Source organism: Sceloporus undulatus, chromosome 5 (genome assembly GCF_019175285.1).
Source record: "Sceloporus undulatus isolate JIND9_A2432 ecotype Alabama chromosome 5, SceUnd_v1.1, whole genome shotgun sequence".
NCBI classification, from domain to species: domain Eukaryota; kingdom Metazoa; phylum Chordata; class Lepidosauria; order Squamata; family Phrynosomatidae; genus Sceloporus; species Sceloporus undulatus.
In genome coordinates, this window is record NC_056526.1 from 144078779 (window position 1) to 144097647 (window position 18869).

Genomic DNA, 18869 nt, shown 5'->3' on the forward strand with positions numbered 1-18869 from the left:
TCTAGTTCAACCCCCTAGTTCAGCTTCTAAGACCACATTTCAAAAGTTTTGTGCTTATCAAATGTTAGAGGCTACATATAAAATAAAACCCAGAGTCCTTTTGAAAGTAGTATTATAACGATAGAATACAAACCTTCAAATGCAATGGGAATTGTGTGGTTCTGCAAATGTTGTTGAGCTGCAACCCCCAGCAGCCCAACCCAGCATAACCAATGGTGAAGACTGCTGTGAGCTGCAGTTCAACAACATTTTTGGGACCACACGTTTCTCACCTCTCGTGTGTCAAACAATATTTGAAACATTCATTTCAAAAGAGACTTTTGCTAGGAACCATTAATAGGCAGCTGGAAGGTCTCCTGATTCTCACTTTTATATGTCACTGAATTTAATAATACATACTTGCAAATAAGTGTCTAGAGTTACTGCTGATACTTTATCCACACTGCTGTCAGTTTTTTGTCTGGTTATATTATGCTAGCCAAGTCACTTTATGGTTAACTCATATTCATTTCCATATAGCTATGTATTTGTGGTGTAAGCTGTTTTGGTTGCAACTGTAAAAACACTGGATACAAAATATAGTAATAAGTTACTATGCGTTAATGTTTTTTGTCATGACCTCTGGTTTTGTATCCTTGTATTTTATTTTATACTGTATTAGTGTTTCAGGATTTCTTAATAGCTTATGGCCAAACCAATTGAGCCGGTGTAGATAGCAAATCAGATATGACAAAGCTGTACAGATAGGAAGTTGTTCTTTAATCCTAAAGAACTGGGTTCAGTTTAGCTTTACTCTGAGCACTTCACTTAACTGCAGTTCCTGGAACAGTACCCAGCAAAGGTACAATAAATGTTTTAAGTACAATAATCAAGATTCGACTGATCCGTTTGGAGATTACAGTGGACCCTTGTTATACGCTGGGGTTTGGTTCCAAGATCCCCCGTGAATAACAAAATCTGTGGATGCTCAAGTCCCATTAAATATAATGACATAGCAAAATGGTGTCCCTTATAAAAAATGGAAAATCAAGGTTTGATATTTGAAATTTATATTTTTTGGAACATTTTCAAACCATGTATGCTTCAATCCATGTAAAAAAAAAATCAGTGTATAAGAAGGGTCGACGACTGTATTATGTTCTGACTGTATCAGCAAACCCAGTGTTAGATAAAGTTCTTGTTAAACAATGCTATCTATCAAAAGAAACACCCTTGCTGATGCATCTGGGCATTTTCTGTAGCTGCTCCCAAGCTCTGGAACTTCCTTCTGAGGCTGCATCCACACTGCAGAAATAATCCAGTTTGACCCAGCTTTAACTGCCCTGGCACCATGCTATGGAATTCTGAGAATTGGGTCGCTCAGAGTGGAGCTCAGATCAAGCCTGAAATCTCCCTGGAAGCCAAGATCAAACTGAGGCTATTATACTTTATATCATGAAAGGCTTAACTCATATGGTCCTTTGCAGCGCCCCCATTACGTGCTAGGGGTTGGCTGCACCGTCCATATTGGCCTCACCCCTAGCACGTGATGGGGGCATCAAAATGGCGGCACCCTGTACACACGGGCAATGCCATTTTGACGTGAAGAACGCTCAGTGTCCGCACATCCCAGCCTTTGTGATGCCGCAAGTGCGCCATTGGTGCATTGCAGTGTCACAAAGGCGTACAAGAACCTGCTTTTTGCGGGTTCTTTTTGTTCCACGACGGAGCTGCGCGGTTTGTCCGCTGTGGCTCCCTCGCAGAGCAAACCAGGGCAGTGGGAGACCACCCTTTTTGGGTGGTCTGTATCCCACCAATACTAGGAAAGATAGAAGGAAGTAGAAAAAGAGGAAGACTGCATGCTAGATGAATGGGACTCAGTTAGGGAAGTCACGGGTAGGAATTTGAAGGACTTAAGCAGAGCAGTGGAAGACAAGAGGGTCAAGATGTCTCATCTACAGGGTTGCCATCAACCTGAAGACAGTTAACAACAAACCTTACTCTTTCTTACAACTAATGCCAAGGGGGTTATGTAAATCCTGAATCATTATCTGAATGCAGTGTGAACTGAGATCTATTCAGACAAAATAGATGTTCTGTTGATTGACAGAAAAACAAACCTGGGATTGGGATTACAACCTGGTCTATAGAGTTGCACTTTATTGGTAAAACCAGGTTCTCAGGTTTGTGATGTTCTTCGATCCAGCATTGATCCTAGAATGCTGGCCAGGATTGTCTTTACCCAGGGTTTGCTTGGTGTTTTGTGTTCCTTCTGAGGGAAGGCAGATTTGGCCGCATTTGTACTACTGTGTTACTTACCTCTTGATTAACCCCTGCAATGTGTTGTATGTGGGGCCGTTCTTGAAAATGACAGCTAAAGTAAAATGCAGCAGCCATAATGTTATCAGGTGTTCACCTTAGAGATGACATTCCATTAGTTTTGTACCAAGTGTACTGGCTACCAATCTGCTTCGGAGCTCAATTTGAAGTGTTAGTTTTGACATTAAAAAGACATTGTTTAGGACTTACTGAAAGACTGCCTTCCCTCCATGACTCTGCCTGGAATTTGAGGTGCTCAGCAAATACGCTGTTGTGTGTCCTAACACATTGAGATGCTAAGTTGGTGAGGATGCAAGACAGGGCCTTCTCTGTAGTGGCACCCTGGTTGTGGAGCCTCCAGTCAAGCTGGCTCCCATCTGTATTCAGTTCTGACAGTCAAGACTTTAAAAACTGAGTGGCTTTCCTATATGTTTTGAAATACTGTTTTAAAAAGTACTTTAGTCTGGTTTCTTAAAAGTATTTTTATATTTTTATTTGCTGTCGATTACTTCAGTGATGGTATACTGAAAAGCAATAAACAAATACTTAAATTAATAAATGGTCAGGCTATTAAATGAGTTACAGGCTTGTGGAGGGATTGCAAAATGCAAGGAACTTGGCATACTGTCTGCAGTAATGATGTAACCTACTGCATTTGGAAATGGCCAGCATGGTGTGATTTTTTAACTGCATTGTTTATCAAGAACTTCCTGAAAGCTATGCAAACTCCCATGTATCTTAACAGAAGAATGAATTGTGAGGTGTTGTATGCCAATATGTTTACTTGATATCAGCAAATTTATGCAACAAGTAGTGGAGTGGCAGGAACAGGACCTGTTCAAGTGATGTAGTCTTTGCTGACAATTGCTGTTCCTGTTACTCGTGGTAGCAACTCACTTCCTAGCTCTACATTTTGCTGCCACTGCACTGCTCCCTTCCAGGTCAAGTTTGTGTTCTCACAGCCTGATCTATTTTTCTTACATGTGTTGTTTCAATAACAAGAGGCCACAATGGATTAACAGTAAACTCTGTTACAGTCGGAAAACTAACATTTCATGTGCTTCAGGCTTATTACTAAAGTCTTAAATCCTCAATCTTATTACTAATGAACCTTCTTTTTTTCTTTTTTGTTTCACTTTCCATATTTACCTATAAACTATACACAAGACAACCATAACCTCTGTTCAAGATTAGAGTTAACTCTGGTTGTGTATGTACAATTTCAAGCAGATGTTCAGCCTCCCTTAAGTATGCGCTTCACTAAAACTATGAAGATTTTCGCACCGGGGTTAAAACGTTCCCCGGTGCGTTCTAACATGCACGCGTGGGGACACGCATGGAGTGTGAAAGGAACCCGATGGGGCCCAGAACGCTATTTTACCACACAGCAGAACGCCGCCGGGCATTCCCATCATGTTCGCATTGAATTCCAGGGGATGTCATTTCTGGTAACTGTTTCAAAGCGTCCCCAGAAATGGTGTCCCTTGAACTCAATGGGAATGCCCAGCAGCAATGGCGGCATTCCGCTGTGTGGTAAAATAGCATTCTGGGCCCCATCGGGTTCCCATCACGCTCCATGCGCGCCTCTGCACGTGCACGTTAGAACGCACCGGAGAACGTTTTAACCCCAGTGCGATAATCTTATATGTTACAGTTTTAATGTATTCCTGCTCATTTCAGCCCTTGGCCTAGAGAAAGGCAGAAGAGAGCCTGCCAGCTGAAATTGTAACCCGCCATCTTTGCCTTGTGAAATACAGGGCTTTTAAGTAATTCAGTGTAAAGTGAGGGATTCCTGGCAGGGAACTGATGTTATTCACTAGAGAACAGCCTTGGATGTCCCATTATAAGTGCCATCTGGGAGGGACTGCTTAACTTTCTCTCCTTTCAGTGAGCTTCTGGCCAGGGGAACTTCAAAGTCTTCTTTTCTGTGCCATTCCAGGAAATCTAAGCCTCCATCCAAAACTTGGAAGATACATCATTGAGTTTATACTCCAAACACAGAATATTTGGAAGGTATGCCAAGAATCATTTAGTTCAAACTTCTGGCAAAGCATGAATCCACAGTTAAAGCACCCCTTACAGATGGTCATTTAGCCTCTGGTCAAGCAAGCCAATCTGATTACACATCTCAATGTGCAGCACTCCAATGGACATTTCATTGGGCTATCGGAGGGAAATTGTCTATTTTACAGTGCCTTTTTAGTTACTGTTAAGCCAGCAAGTGCTGGTTGAGGAAAGAATCCTCCCGAGCTAAACAAGTCAGAGCCCAGTAGTTTTTTCCTTCATTGCCACGCACATGATATTCTAGTACACTGTTTCTCAAAGTTTTGTCCTCCAGATGTTTTGTACTTCTGCTCCCAGAATTCCTGACTTAACCAAGCTGACTGTGGCTGCTGGGATTTGAAAGCTAAAACACCTGAAGGACCAAAGTTTGGGTATCACTGTTCTAGTATGCTACAGCTACTGTATATTTTGACAAATATAGAGATGCAGGTTTGTTGCTTTCAACCACCACCTCAAGCCTATTACTAAAGAATCTTCATATTTTGGAAACAGAACATGTAAATACTTCAGTAAAAAAAAAAAGTTTATTTTCCATACAAAAGTGCCAAAATATCCACCAACATTGAATTCTAGTTCAACAACCAGCTTATTCTAGTAATCAAAACTGAAAGCATATTTATTTCACATTTTTTTAAAAAACAAAAACAAAACAATTTCCTTTTCACACATTTCCACAATAACCAGAGTCCCTAGAAAGAGGGAAATTTGCATTCCGGTTTGCTGCTGACGTCCATATGTCTAAATTCATATAGGCACGGAATGGGTTAAACCTCGGGTAATATTCCTGCTTACAAATAACTGCCTGGTTTTCCACCTGAGCTGAATGCTGATTTGTAGCACTGACTGGGCAGCAGCTTTCATAAACATCACTCTGTGGTGCCCAGATAGAACCAAACAGTCCAGACATGGGTGAGAGACTCCTTGTGCTTGAGAGGTAGGACTGAAAGACAAGAGAAAATACAGAGAATGTGATATACACTTGTACATTTACCGAAATCCACACTATTATAATACCGTCATTACACCAGCCAAAAAGGCACACAATTGTGGCAAGATTTCAAACCCACACACTGCTTCACTAGGCAAAGATTTAAAAAATAAAAAGCACACCAGGGACAGAGGGAAATTACAATATTAGAATCATGTACTCAACATGTTTTCTTAATACCTCAAGTAGCATTGAGACAAAGGAATTCAGAAACCCAGGAACTGAAACAGAAAGAAATTGAGGACATGAGGAAGTTATACAGACTGCCCTCCAGATTTGCTGGGATTAGGGGTGCAGGACCCCTGTGAAACTGGAAAACCTGTGAATAACTCTAGCTGTAATATTAGAGCAGTGAAGTCTTGCATATCACTTAATAACTCAAATAATGCTGGGAGGAGGGAGATGAAAAACCCAGAGACTTGAATAGAAGGGATTGGACTGAAGTGTCCATATTAAACAATATATACATATGCCTTTAAATTACAGGCTAATGTTAAAACCCTTTACTGCATGGCCCATATGGAACTATGGATGAAAAGTGCATTGATTGCAGAAAATTAACAGATGGCATTGATTCAACAGTTGGGCTCCAGGAAGTAAAAATGATGACATGCATTCTATTCATCTCCTTAAATCTTTGAAAGAGTAAGGAAACTTGCCCTTAGCACAAAAAGTGATGGAACTAAGCCTGCTGCATCATATGGAGTGGGATATGCTGCACCATATGGAGTAGTAAGGCCAAGGCATTAGTAAGGTAAGCCTGCTGCTATTAATACTGGAGGGCTAAAAGGATGCAGTGCAATCAACCATTACCCAAACTGTTTCCCCAGAAATTTCTCTCTCTCCCTCTCTCTCTCTCTCTCTCTCACACACACACACACACACACACCAAATCTGTAAGTAAAAGCTGCAACACTGAAATGACAGAATGTTGGGCAAAAAAATGAAGCACAGAGAACATCCTGTGCTACTCAAGTAATAGAATAACCGTACTGTTTTTTGAAACGTTTGTCAACCAAGGCATAACTACACTTTTCTGGCTTTGTCAAAATAGAAATAATGCCAGAGCAACCCTTCTTGCTTTTCTTTACTATTCATACTGAAAGCACAAACACTGACAGAGAAAGAAGCACAAGACTAGTTAGCTTGCAAGCTTCCTTTCACTCTCTCATATACATACATACATACATACATACATACATACATATGTGCACACATGCATACACAAATATAAATAAACATGCACACTGTCTTCCAAAACAAGGATTTCATCCTTAGGACTGAAGAAACAACAAACTGAATAATCTATGCAAGCCACACTAGCTATGAAGCCTAGTGTGATTGCTGCTGAAAGAAACTTTCCTGACCACATCTGTTTCCTATGCTATTTCCCACTTCTGTTTCTATGCTAGTTCTCCGTTTTTAAATGTCTGAAGAATGCCATGAGCAGATAGTTGTTAATTGCTTGTAATTCAATTGCAAACTGACACAGCTGAAAGCCAACTAAAATGTCTATTTCCCAAGTAAATTTCCTTATAGTATTTTTCCAATATTTGTTCAAGTTCCATAGACGAAACACTCAAATGCAAACTGAACTGCATAACTAGCATTTGGAATATTTGTACCAACTGCAACAAAATTAGTACCAAATCAGGTGGAATAAAAACTTAAGACAGCTGGGTTGAACTTCAAAATATGTCTATTTTATTCAAATCTATGAAAAAGAAATGAGTAGCAAAATGTATTCAAAGTACAGTCACAAATGACTAGAAAAGTGGCCATGTTCTAGAAGAGTTTATTCCTGATGTTTCGCCAGCATCTGTGGCTGGCATCTCCAGAGAATGCTTGCCTGGAAAAGAGTTGGGTATCAATATTGTGTGACCTGGGAAGGCAGGAGTGATTTGCATGTGTATTGTTCTGTTGCTAATGGCAGGCCTCAGGGTGGGAGGGTCTGCAAAAGAGGATTAGTGTCTGCTTGATTAGTGCTCATTGTCTTCTGGGAAACCCCTGACCCTGGGAGATTTCTCATTTGCATTTGTTTAGTCGTGAAGATGCCAGCCACAGATGCTCTGCTAGAACATGGCCACATGACCCGAAAAACCCACGAAAAACTATGGATGCCGGCCATGAAAGCCTTCAACTTCACAGATCATATTAACATAATATATATGACACTTACTGTTGGGTTGATATAAGGGGTGGGTTCCCAAGTTGGAGGGAGATTGGGTGGGGTGTTCCAAGTGGACTGACAGTTGTGATCAATGAAGGCTGTATTCTGAACTTCTGCATGACATGGAAAGCCATTGTGGTAGTTCATATTTTCTGTAATTCAGAATAAAGCAACTTTTCTGATATTGTTCAACCAAATGTACACGTCACACTGTTACCTATCTTCATACTTTAAAAAATGTTTGTTTTTTTGCAATAGTCTTTGGCTATCTTTTATATCTTGTTTTTTGGGGGGGGGGGGGGGTTGCTGAAGTTCATCTGGGAAAGACAGAGCAACACAGGATGTTGTGCTAAGCAAGAGGATATGTGGACCTACAGAGGCACAACATCATCTGCCTGACAGGAGTCCAAATAGAATAGAGACCACAAAGGCCATCCAGTCCAACCCCCTGCCATGCAGAAACTCTCAGTCAAAGCATCCCCAACAGATGGCCATCCAGCCTCTATTTAAAGACTTCCAAGGAAGAAGACGCCATCACTCTCCGAGAGAGTGTGTTCCACTGTTGAACAGCCCTTACTGTCAGGAAGTTCCTCCTAATGTTAAGGTGGAATCTCTTTTCCTGCAGTTTGCATCCATTGTTCCGTGTCCTGTTCTCTGGAGCAGCAGAAAACAAGCTTGCTCCCTCCTCAATATGACATCCCTTTAAATATTTAAACAGGACTAAGTACTATGGCTACCCTGGTCACAGTGATCAGTTTGCCAGACAGACAAGGGAGGGCAGGATGAAAAGCATGTACAGAAACTGGGATGATACTCAGAAACTATCAATTAATGTCTGACGCTTCTCACTATAACAACATCAGATGGGAAATGACAAACCCTAGGTCAAGTGCACTTCTGCTCATATAGAACTGCTTATAGATCACTGGAGACTCACCTTCTGGAAAACTATTGTATTCATTCATTTCTACTGGACAGTACATGCTGGTAAACTGGCCATCACAAGATGCATTCCAATCAATGAAGCTGTAACAAGATGAAGTTTCTGATTTTAGAAACCCTAATAAATTAAAAGCCTTCTTCAGTTATGAAAAAATACTTGCAGTGTCATAGAATGACATTATTGTTTTAGCAAAATATGTATGAAAGGAGGGGAAGGCCACTTACCCATTGTGTAATGAAGGGTTCTCCTGAATCATGCATGAAATGTTGTTCTCAAGGTTATAGTTCACACTATTAGCCAGGCAGACAGATTGAGGTGGCCACAGGTCTCCTGTTGGATAGAGACCTAGAAAGGCAAGTAAAATGGTCAACTGTTTAACCTACAACTCAAGGTGCAATTCACTGCTGCTTTCTGCAACATATCCCACATGCAGGACCAATAAACAGTAAATTCAAATTTCTTCTTTACACTTTGGCACATGGTCTCTTAATTAGTTGTAAACATTTTTCCAATGAAAAGATCCTGCCATTTTCATAACAAGCATTAGAACAATACACAAGAAATGTATGATCACTAAGCTCTCAAACATGAAAAAATGGACAGAAGAAAATTTGATTTTAAAACTTAAGAGGCAATTTCCTTTTTTAAAAAAAGATTATTAAAGGTTGTAACACTCCTGAGTAACACAGTGAAACATCAGTCAAGCAGCAATATCAGTGATGCAATTTCATTCAACTGACCTTTATTTTTATCTGGATCTACAGTGATGTCAGTGAAGTTAGGACACAGATTCTCTGGATATTGGGTGACACTATTCATATCCCTGCTAAAGACAAATTATAAACAACTTATTTTATATTTGGAATGACCAATTATAGTTGTCACAGTATGAAAGATATGTATGCCATCAAGTGATCTCTGCATAGGTCGTAGTTCTGATAAATCTACATTCATTTCAACATGGAAAATACACTCCACATACACAGGAATGAAGAACCAGGCAGATATTACAAGTATAAACTGGGCTAAATAACAATTAATGGGAAGGAAGGGTCACAGTTCTATCTTTACAATTAACTGCTTACTAGAAATAGAAAATATGCCAAAAATGCCAAACAAGAAAAAACTAAATACAGGTTGAGTATCCCTTATCTGAAATGCTTGGAGCCAGAAGTTTTTTGGATTTTGAAATTTTTGGATTCTGGAATATATGAATTTGCATATATGTGCATAATAAGATATCTTAAATATGGGACTCAAGTTTAAAGGGTGGCACAGTGGTTAAATGCCTGTACTGCAGCCACTCACTCACAAACCATAAATTTCCACGTTCGATACCAATGAAAGGGCTCAGGCTCGACTCAGGCTTGCATCCTTCCAAGGAGATCAAGTACCCAGATTGTTGGCGGCAATTAGCTTACAGGTGTAAACCACTTAGGGAGGGTGTAAATGCACTGATAAGCGGTATAGAAATGTACTTGCTATTGCTATTGCTATTAAACACATAATTAATTTATGTTTCATATACACCTTATACACATAATAGCCTGAAAGTAATTTTATAAAATAATTTTAATAATTTAGTGCATGAAACAAAATTTGTGTACATTGAACCACCAGAAAGAAAAGATGTCACTATCTCAGCCACCAATTGTAAAAGTTTTGTTTGTTGGAGTGCTTTGGATTTTGGAAATCCAGATAATGGAGACTCAACCTGTAGTATAAATTGAATTACTGTATAATACTTACTCCCTCTCCCATTCAGTTTCATATACTAAGTAAATTTAGGGCTGAAGGGGCCAAACTGCTTTACAGAAAAGGATAATTATTAAAACATTTACCTGGTGTTGCAGATGTTGTGAGACAAGTTTAATGTGATGGGTGTTTCAGCTGGAAAATCACTGCATGAAATTGTTTCCCCTATAAAAAGCAGTAACAAATCAGACTTTTTAACAAGTATATTCACGTTAAAGCAACGTTTAATAGTTCATTAACCACTAGGGGTATATGCAGTCTGGAATACAACAAGAGTGATCCTATCACAGAGTTTTCTTGGGAAGATTGTTTCAAAGCGGGTTTGCTATTGCTTTCCTCTAAGGCTGAGAGAGTGTGATCTGTTCATAGTCCATAGGGTTTTTATGGGTTTTAAGACAAAAGTCTTAAAACAGACCACTATACTTACTTATACCACTGTTACATAATAGCTTTCAAATATGCAAATATAGTGGCCCCTTCCCTTACACAGGGGATCTGTTCCACCCCCCACCCCCCGTGTAAGAGGAATTCCGTGTATGCTCAAGCTCCATTAAAAATAATGGGGCTAGGGTGCAACACGTGAGCCATGGGCATGTGTGTCATTACCCCCTTCCAGTGTATGCCAAGGCTTCTTCTGGCACGGCTTTCAGCATGCATATATATATATATATATATGATGTGGGAGCACTGTACTTTCTTTTAAGGTGCCACGTACAACCTTAAAAGAAATGAGTATACAGCATTTTAGCTGCAACAGGAGAATCCTAAAGAAGAGGGAGCCAAGAGACTGACACTGAATTCCTTGAGGTTTCTACATCTAACAAAGGTACAACATTTTCACTGGGACTGCATTTGGCAGATTTTACTTCTACAGCACATAAAGGTTTTTCCAGATGCAACAGTCACAGGTTTTGGAGAAGTTAATTTTCTGTTTAAGAAGTGGGTAAACGGCTTCACTCAGGATAGAAATACCCTGAATCTCAAGGGAAGTTACTTTTTCTGTTAATGGAATTGGCAGTTTGTTGTATGAACTGTATGAGTCTTTGTCTCCCAGTGCCCACATAGACAGAGTGGGGAGTGGCATCTGTCTGCAATTATACTCCTCCAGACCATCTTAACTGACAACAACATCTTAAAATGTAGGCCTGTAATTCTAACACTGTCATTTCTCCATACCCATCTCCCATATGATTTTTTAATACCTTTGCCTGATGAAGGAGCCAGTGGAGCTTAGAAAACTCACATGATTTATTTTGTGCATTTTTGGTTGGTATATAGGTATTGCTATTTTATAGATTTTGGATGCATTGTGTTTTGCTTTATGGCCAACACAACTACCCCTAGATATGTTTTATCTGTAATTGATAGTAACTTTCATTTAAAATTAACTTCTAGGGTTCCCTTCAACTCTGTACACATTTATTATACCATATTCAGGTAATCTCCCAATACTGAAATATGACAACACAGTTAACAGAGATGAAAGACAAAGTAGGAAAATTCTTGTTACCGAATTAAAACATTTAAAGAACTTGGAAACTACTTTGTGATACCTAGTAACTCTTATGCATATTTTTAAATATAATTTTAGGTTTTAAAATATGGTCCTCATGATATATAATTGACGTGGGTGTACAATGATGCTTTAAAAGAAGCGAACAAACAGAGATGAACACCCAGACACAGACATCTGGTTCCACTTACTGGAAGGAAGGAAGTGTCTGTTGGGAATCATTGGCTTTTTATCCCCATCAGAACTACTGGTGCTGCTCCAGCTGCCCCAGCTGCCCCGACTGGCACGTACACCCCCAGAAGAGCTTCCACAGTCTGAGCTTGAATCTGAGCAAAACCTTTCCAGGCACTTCTTTTTGGGCCATTGGTAGAAACCTTCTAGTGGAAAAATTGAAGGGAAATAGAGAAGAAATTCTTAACAAAACTAAACCATATGAGTCTTGACAGCTTATTACCGCTAGTAGGCAAACATACAATTACAATGACACTGGACATTCTCTTATATTCTCTCCCCCACCCCCCTTCAGTATCTTTCCAAGTTGAGAGCATTTTCACAGTGGCTAACTGGTTGGGATAAGAGAACTCATTTCTAAATTGTTCTTTTTTTGCACTTTAACTGCACTCCACAAGTGGTCACCAAGTGAGAATGTGCATTCCCAAAAAAGGACATAGAACTACTACTAATACAGTTGTCTCTCCTTCGCGACTTGGAGTCTGAAGTCTCGCCCGTTCACAGACAGCAAGCAGGAAGGGACAATGGTGCACACCGAAGTATGCCACTATTGAAACCCAAGCAATACAATATTGGCATTTTCCCAATTCGCGGGGGGGGGGGGGGGGGGGGGGGAGTGTCCCGGAATGCATCCCCTGCAAATCGGGAGGGATGACTGTACAGTCGGCCCTCCTTACACAGAGATTTTTTATATACGTATTCAAGCATCTACGGTTTGAAAATGTTCAAAAAAGTATAAATTTCAAATATCAAATCTTCATTTTCCATTTTTTATAAGGGACATCATTTTGCTATGTCATTATATTTAATAGGACTTGAGCATCCACAGATTTTGTTATCCACAGGGGATCTTGAAACCAAACCCCAGCGTATAACAAGGGTCCACTGTACTTGCTTTTCATTCATGTTTCGTTACGTACCTGCTTCTCTCTGTGTAGAGAAGCCCATTTTCTCATCTCCTTTACAAATTTCCCCATTGCTCTGAACACACCAATTTCTTATGTTAATGTTAGTTCTAAGTTCTGGTCTTTCAAATTCACTGCATACATGCTTCAGTTCTGTCTGTTCTGGAACCCTAGAACAAACCAACACATGCATAAGAAAGATATTGTTTTCTCTTTCAATCATGATGTATTTTAAATAGCAGGTATGGAAACAACTGATATGTTTATCATTAAAAGAAGGAAGACGCTCACAGAGTTTTTCTCACAGTCAGTCTCAGAGAGTTGCTAACAACACTTTAAAGTCTTTGGGGGGTAATAATGGAAGTAATAAAAAAGAATGGCATGAATCAGAATTTGTCTCCTCCAAATAAGATTTCTTCTGTCTGTGGAAGTCTTCTAATCCAGCTGCTTTTTCCTCCCCCTGCTGTACCTGTGTCCCTTCTAATCCACTGGAGGATCAGGGACCCTCTGGAACAATGACAGAAGCTGCTGGCCAGATGGAAAATCAACAAAACCTCAGGGGCCTTCTGAGAACATAGTCCAATAAAATTTAATTAGTAGAAATATTACAGGACTTCCTCTAATAAAAGATTGTCACAGATAGGGATAACAATACATACCGTGCAGATATATTAATATGCTTCTTCTTATTTTTTCTGTTTGTTCTATGTCGAATCCAACTTGTATTTGGTAAGTGTCCTTCTCTTTTCTCCTGAGATCTACTTTTCTGTTGAACATCTTCCTGCTGAAAGCAAAAACAAGCCTTGATCATATAACATATGTACTCAATGGCCCCTTCATGTAGAACAACATTTATATTGGGAATGAGACGGTCTAGTAATGAATACAGTGCGCCCTTGCCTTATGTAGGGGATCCGTTCCAGACCCTTCTGTGTAAGGCAAATTGCGCATATGCTCGAGCCCCATTGAAAATAATGGGGCTCATGCGTATTGCAACCCCATAAAAGACGTTCGAGTATTATGTGGGCGCACTGTACTGCCCAATTACTCCCACTGTAAAACTTCCATTGTTGGTTTACCATGACATCTGAACTCAGAACTCAGTGGTCTGCCCTGTCTCTCCCATGACAGTAAAAAGAAATAATCCTAGGAAAGGGATGGCTCTCTAGATATTGGTGAGGCCAACTCTTGTCACACTTAGCTAAAACTCACAGTGGTAAGGGAAGATGGAAGTTGAAATGCAATACCATGAGGATACACAAATCATCACTTCTGCACTGTGGGCCATGTTCACACATTATGGCAAATGATGGTTTGGAAGGTGCATGATTTTATTCAGCCAGTCCATATCATGGAAGAATCAACAGAATAGTATGCATAACAGCATGCTGCTTTCAATAAGCAGAAATTCTACAGAGTTATGGCTTGTCATTCTAGGCAAGTATGCTTAAAACTGTAAGTCTGTGTGAACATCTCCCAATCAATCACTCAGTCAGTCAGTCAGTCAGTCAGTCAATCACTTTATTTATATCCTGCCTTTCTCCCAAGAATGGGACTGAAGGAGGAATTAACAGTCTGGTAGACTTTAATGTCACAACACTATAGTTAGAAAATAATAATCAAGCAAAAAGTGTAATTTGAGCCACTCTTAAGGACTGGTAAATAGCCTTCTGATGCTGAAATACAAAAATGTTTCATTCTCTTCACCCTTCATATTTCTTGATTCATTCCTCAACTAAATGCCACAGAGACATAAAAAGTTGAAATCCAAGGAACAATGGTCTATACAGTTTGTGTTGGATTAAAACCAGAACCATCTTTCAGATTTACGACCAGTTTAGTTATAAGCTCACCCACTATAAATCATGCCTTTCTTCACTTTTTCCCCCCTGGCCTCACCTGTTCTATTCACCTGAATTGCTAATCTCATAAGGAAAAAAGGTGCCTAAAAAGTTATTTCAGCTTTAAATTGTACAGCTATAGAAATGCTTAACTCTTTTCAGGCTGCTGCCATACTGCAGAATTAATATAGTCTGACAATGTTTTAATTGTCATGGCTCAATCATATGGAATCCTGGGATCTGTAGTTTGTTGTGGCACCAGAACTCTGACAGAGAAACTAAATATCTCACTACAAGCTACAAATCCCAGCATTAGAAAATAATAATCAAGCAAAAAGTGTAATTTGAGCCACTCCTAAGGACTGGTAATAGCATAGAGCTATGGCAATTAAAGTGGTATCAAACCACATTAATTTGGCAGTGTAGACGTAGCCTAAAACAATTAGAATAACTAAAATTTTTGGATCAAGTGCACTATACAGTATAACTCACCTCAAAGTAAACTCCAATGAGTTTAGTGGAATTTTCTCTTGCCAAGAGAGTGTAAGATTGCAACCTGAGTATGTTTCTGACTGCCCTTAAGAACTCATCTGAGTTGCAAGTCCACACAAGTAGAGGTGAATGGATATAGCAGCCTCTTACAGTCCACTCTTGCTTTACGCGGGAGATCCATTCTGGACTCCCCCGCGTAAAGCAAATACCACACATGCTCAAGCCCCATTTAACTGAATGGGGCTCGTGCACATGGCGGCGCGGGTGCACTGTACTGGATAGCACTGCAACAAATGCTGTCATGTACTTGGACTCTAAATGCACTATTAAAAAGTCAAATTCATATTTTAGGAGTTAAAAACATATAGTCTTGGCATTTCATCTTATTTAATGTAAAAAAAAGTGTCCAGTATGACAAAATTTCCCACATCCTACACACAAAACCAAAATCTCAAGCACCACCATAGAAACCAGTCACCAATGCAGATTGTATTCCCTCAAATTGTTACATGCCGAGAAATACCACTACTCTTCCCCATTAGCATGTCATCTCACTTCTTATTTTTGTGTATTCCTGAAACTATGCTCATGTATGCATGCAAATATTAAAAGCAGAAGTAAGCAATAATTCAAACCTCAGCAGAAGAAAGTTCCTCTTTTCTACAACACACTGGTTCATCTTTAGATCCTTTATTTATCACCTTCTCTGTGGAAGGCTTTGTGTTAACCTGTTTTTTCAAAGTCTCATAGTTTTCTGGTTCATTCCTGAGAGGCACTTGCTGACTATTTCCTGAAAAAAAGATAATATTACCCTCAGATTACCCAGGCTTGGAAGACATAAAGTTGGATCCAGGCTTGGAAGAGATGAAGCTGGATCCAGGCAGTGAGAAAATACACTGAAATCAATGAGATTTACACATTAATTTCAGTGGGACTATTTGAAGTATAAAGAAGCCTGGATCCAGCCCAGGGCCACTTCTCATGCAACACTTCACATTAATGTTTCTATTTCCCTACCTTCACAAAAATAAGGTATCAAATCTACAAAGTAACACAATGTAAATTTTTAGAACAATTTTTGTTTCTATGCATAATGAGCCTAACATCACAGTTTTTCAGTCTACACCATCATTCTATGATGTTGTTTAGTAGTTAATTCCTGAAAATTATAGAATTCTCTTAGGAAACTGCATCTCAGCATACAAATAAACTTTCAAAAATAAAATTTAAAACTAGAAAATTCTCAGATTGTGAATTAGATTGAGAGCACATTAAAATTATATTTTAGACTTTGGGTTTTCCTAGGCAGTATGGCCATTGACCACAGTGGCTAAGGGATTCTGGTAATTGTAGTCCAAAAAGGTTTACTTTTCCAATCTATAATTACACAAAAGTTATTTTTTCTCTGACATAAGGGCTGCTCTTTTCAGAGGAGAATACCCGGGGGGGGGGGGGGAGAGAACCTCTGATAAAAAACCTTCACTATAATGACTAAATGTTTGAATTACCTAGCATTTTCAAAGATCCTTTTTAGTTTGGAATATAAATAAGGTACAGTGGACCCTTCCCTTATGCAGGGGATCCGTTCCAGATCCACCCCCCAACATAAGGGAAATCCTACATATGCTTGCGCCCCATTGCAAACAATGGGGCACTTGCTTGCAGCGTGGCACGTGCGCCACAGACGTACACCATTTGTTTCATTGCCATATGGTTTCAGTGTATGTTTGAAGCTGCATATAGTGCACCCACGTATGGCACAGGAGCACTGTAAATAAGAGTTCAAAATAAGAACTGGCATAAACAAACAAAAAACAAGCCATCATTACAGTCAGCCCTCCATATCCACTGATTCTTTATCCATGAATTCAACAGCTTGAAAATATTCCAATATATTCAAAAAAGCAAACCTTGGTTTTGCTATTTTTATAAGAGGCACCATTTCACCTTGTCATTATATTTACTGGGTCTTGAGGATCCACTGATTTTGGTACCCATAAGGTTCCTGGAACCAAACCCCAGTGGATATCAAGGGCCTACTGTAGTTTAGAATGCACAAATGTTGCAGTTCCATCTGTATTTCTGTCTTGTAATTACCATAAACTATGGCAGTTTGACCTTTAGGAATATATAAATACATAAAAACATAATATACATAATAAAATAATTAAGTTATTTTAAGTTCGATAACTTAAAGATACATCTGTATTTTTTTGCAGGCATCCAAACACCAAGTGATTTAGCAGAAACTTGGTGCTCAAGGAATGGAAAAATCTTGACTGTACTGGCACATATTCAAAACATTCCCTTTCACTACTAAAAAGATTACCATTATTCTTCCTGGAAACATCTAGATATTCCGATTGCTGCTGAGGTGAATGTCTTGGAAAACGACTTTCAGACAGCTTTTTTGATGACTTCAAAGAACACAGATCAGGTTCTTTGAGTTCAGCTACATTTTCTGAAGTTTTAAGATTCGTTTCCTTAGGAAACATATTTGTTCGAAGACTCTCCTTCAAACTGCACTCTGAAGAAGTATTTTTCATAAGTGTTGCATTTTTCAATGCAATTTCTTCCTTATCTAGAAAGTTCTCTGGGTGTGTCAAGTTCTTTTGCAGGTTTACATTTATGCTATTTGCATACTTCAGGCTCAGCCAGCTTTCATTAACAGTGCAAATGTCCTCCTTTGGTGCTGAGGTTTGATTTTCAGTTGTCTGGCTTTGTTTGTCATCAGTAGTGAGAATGGTGCTACCAGCTGCCGTGTTTGATTTCTGTTTACCATAATATACAGAACATTTGTGTTTCTTCTGAGAATGACTATATGTTGCTGGGCTCCTCTTGGCAGCATTCTGGCTACGACTGGTTGATGTGCCTACAGAGAGAGATCCTTTTCCTTTTCCTTTATCAGAAGAGCTGTAAGTATCTGTAAAGGTTTTGCAGCTGCTCCTGGATTTGAAATAAAATTAAAATATTTATTCTACAAAAATGCAGTGTTTATTAATAATAAAGACAATTTTTTAAAAGTGACTATGCTCCCCAACTCCGTGGGGAATCAACTGGATAATATTTTGGCTTTTCTTTGACAAAAACGTACTTTCTTATGAGACTTTATAATACTAACCAATATACTTGAGTTGACTTTCCATAACAGACTGTTGAAGAACAGGAAGCACAAGTGCCTTATGCTTTCTGAATGTCTATCATTTATGGAATATAACTTTCATATTTCATTTATTCCCCTATACAATATTCAGCCTCCTGATGTGGAGACAGTTTGCACATCTCCATGAAGTATGTTATCAGGTGCTTTTATTATCATGTTAATCGTGTCAACTGGTTATTTAAATTTGAAGAGCTGCTATCTCCCTATAAAAATTATAATTACTCCTTACACTTACCAATTATCAGAATCAAACTGAAGCAACACCCACTAGTTTTCCCCTCAGAATTTTTCACAGAAAGAAAAGGTTTTATTACTTGTAAGAGTCAGAGCTGATGATGTCCACAGAACTACTGTTTTGCAATGGAGAAGAATTAGGATTTGTCCTCTGTCTTGACTTCACAAATTCTGTTAGAATGTACTGTGCTTGTTGGAAAGCTATCAAAATCACACCAAGTAGAGACAAACTGAAAAACAGATAAAATATTACAGCAAAGTTAAGCTGTTTA

General features: G+C 39.1%; 1 protein-coding gene across 6 annotated transcripts in view; it reads right to left on the reverse strand.

Annotated features, from left to right (window-relative positions):
* Positions 1-4867: 4867 nt before the first annotated feature.
* The window catches only part of TMEM131L (transmembrane 131 like), an 86427-nt gene continuing 72425 nt past the window's right edge, over positions 4868-18869 (reverse strand). For 3 of the 6 annotated variants that reach the window (XM_042468394.1, XM_042468389.1, XM_042468388.1), the window contains 12 exons: positions 18678-18827; positions 17530-18146; positions 15836-15990; positions 13527-13651; positions 12883-13037; positions 11923-12108; positions 10305-10383; positions 9204-9289; positions 8688-8808; positions 8458-8546; positions 7530-7672; positions 4868-5302 (listed from right to left, as the gene is read on the reverse strand). In XM_042468394.1, the coding sequence (XP_042324328.1) occupies positions 5024-5302; positions 7530-7672; positions 8458-8546; positions 8688-8808; positions 9204-9289; positions 10305-10383; positions 11923-12108; positions 12883-13037; positions 13527-13651; positions 15836-15990; positions 17530-18146; positions 18678-18827 (2185 nt within the window). In that variant the 3' untranslated portion in view covers positions 4868-5023. The remainder of the gene's footprint in view (positions 5303-7529; positions 7673-8457; positions 8547-8687; positions 8809-9203; positions 9290-10304; positions 10384-11922; positions 12109-12882; positions 13038-13526; positions 13652-15835; positions 15991-17529; positions 18147-18677; positions 18828-18869) is intronic. The other 3 variants (XM_042468392.1, XM_042468390.1, XM_042468393.1) reach the window with 3 other exon arrangements.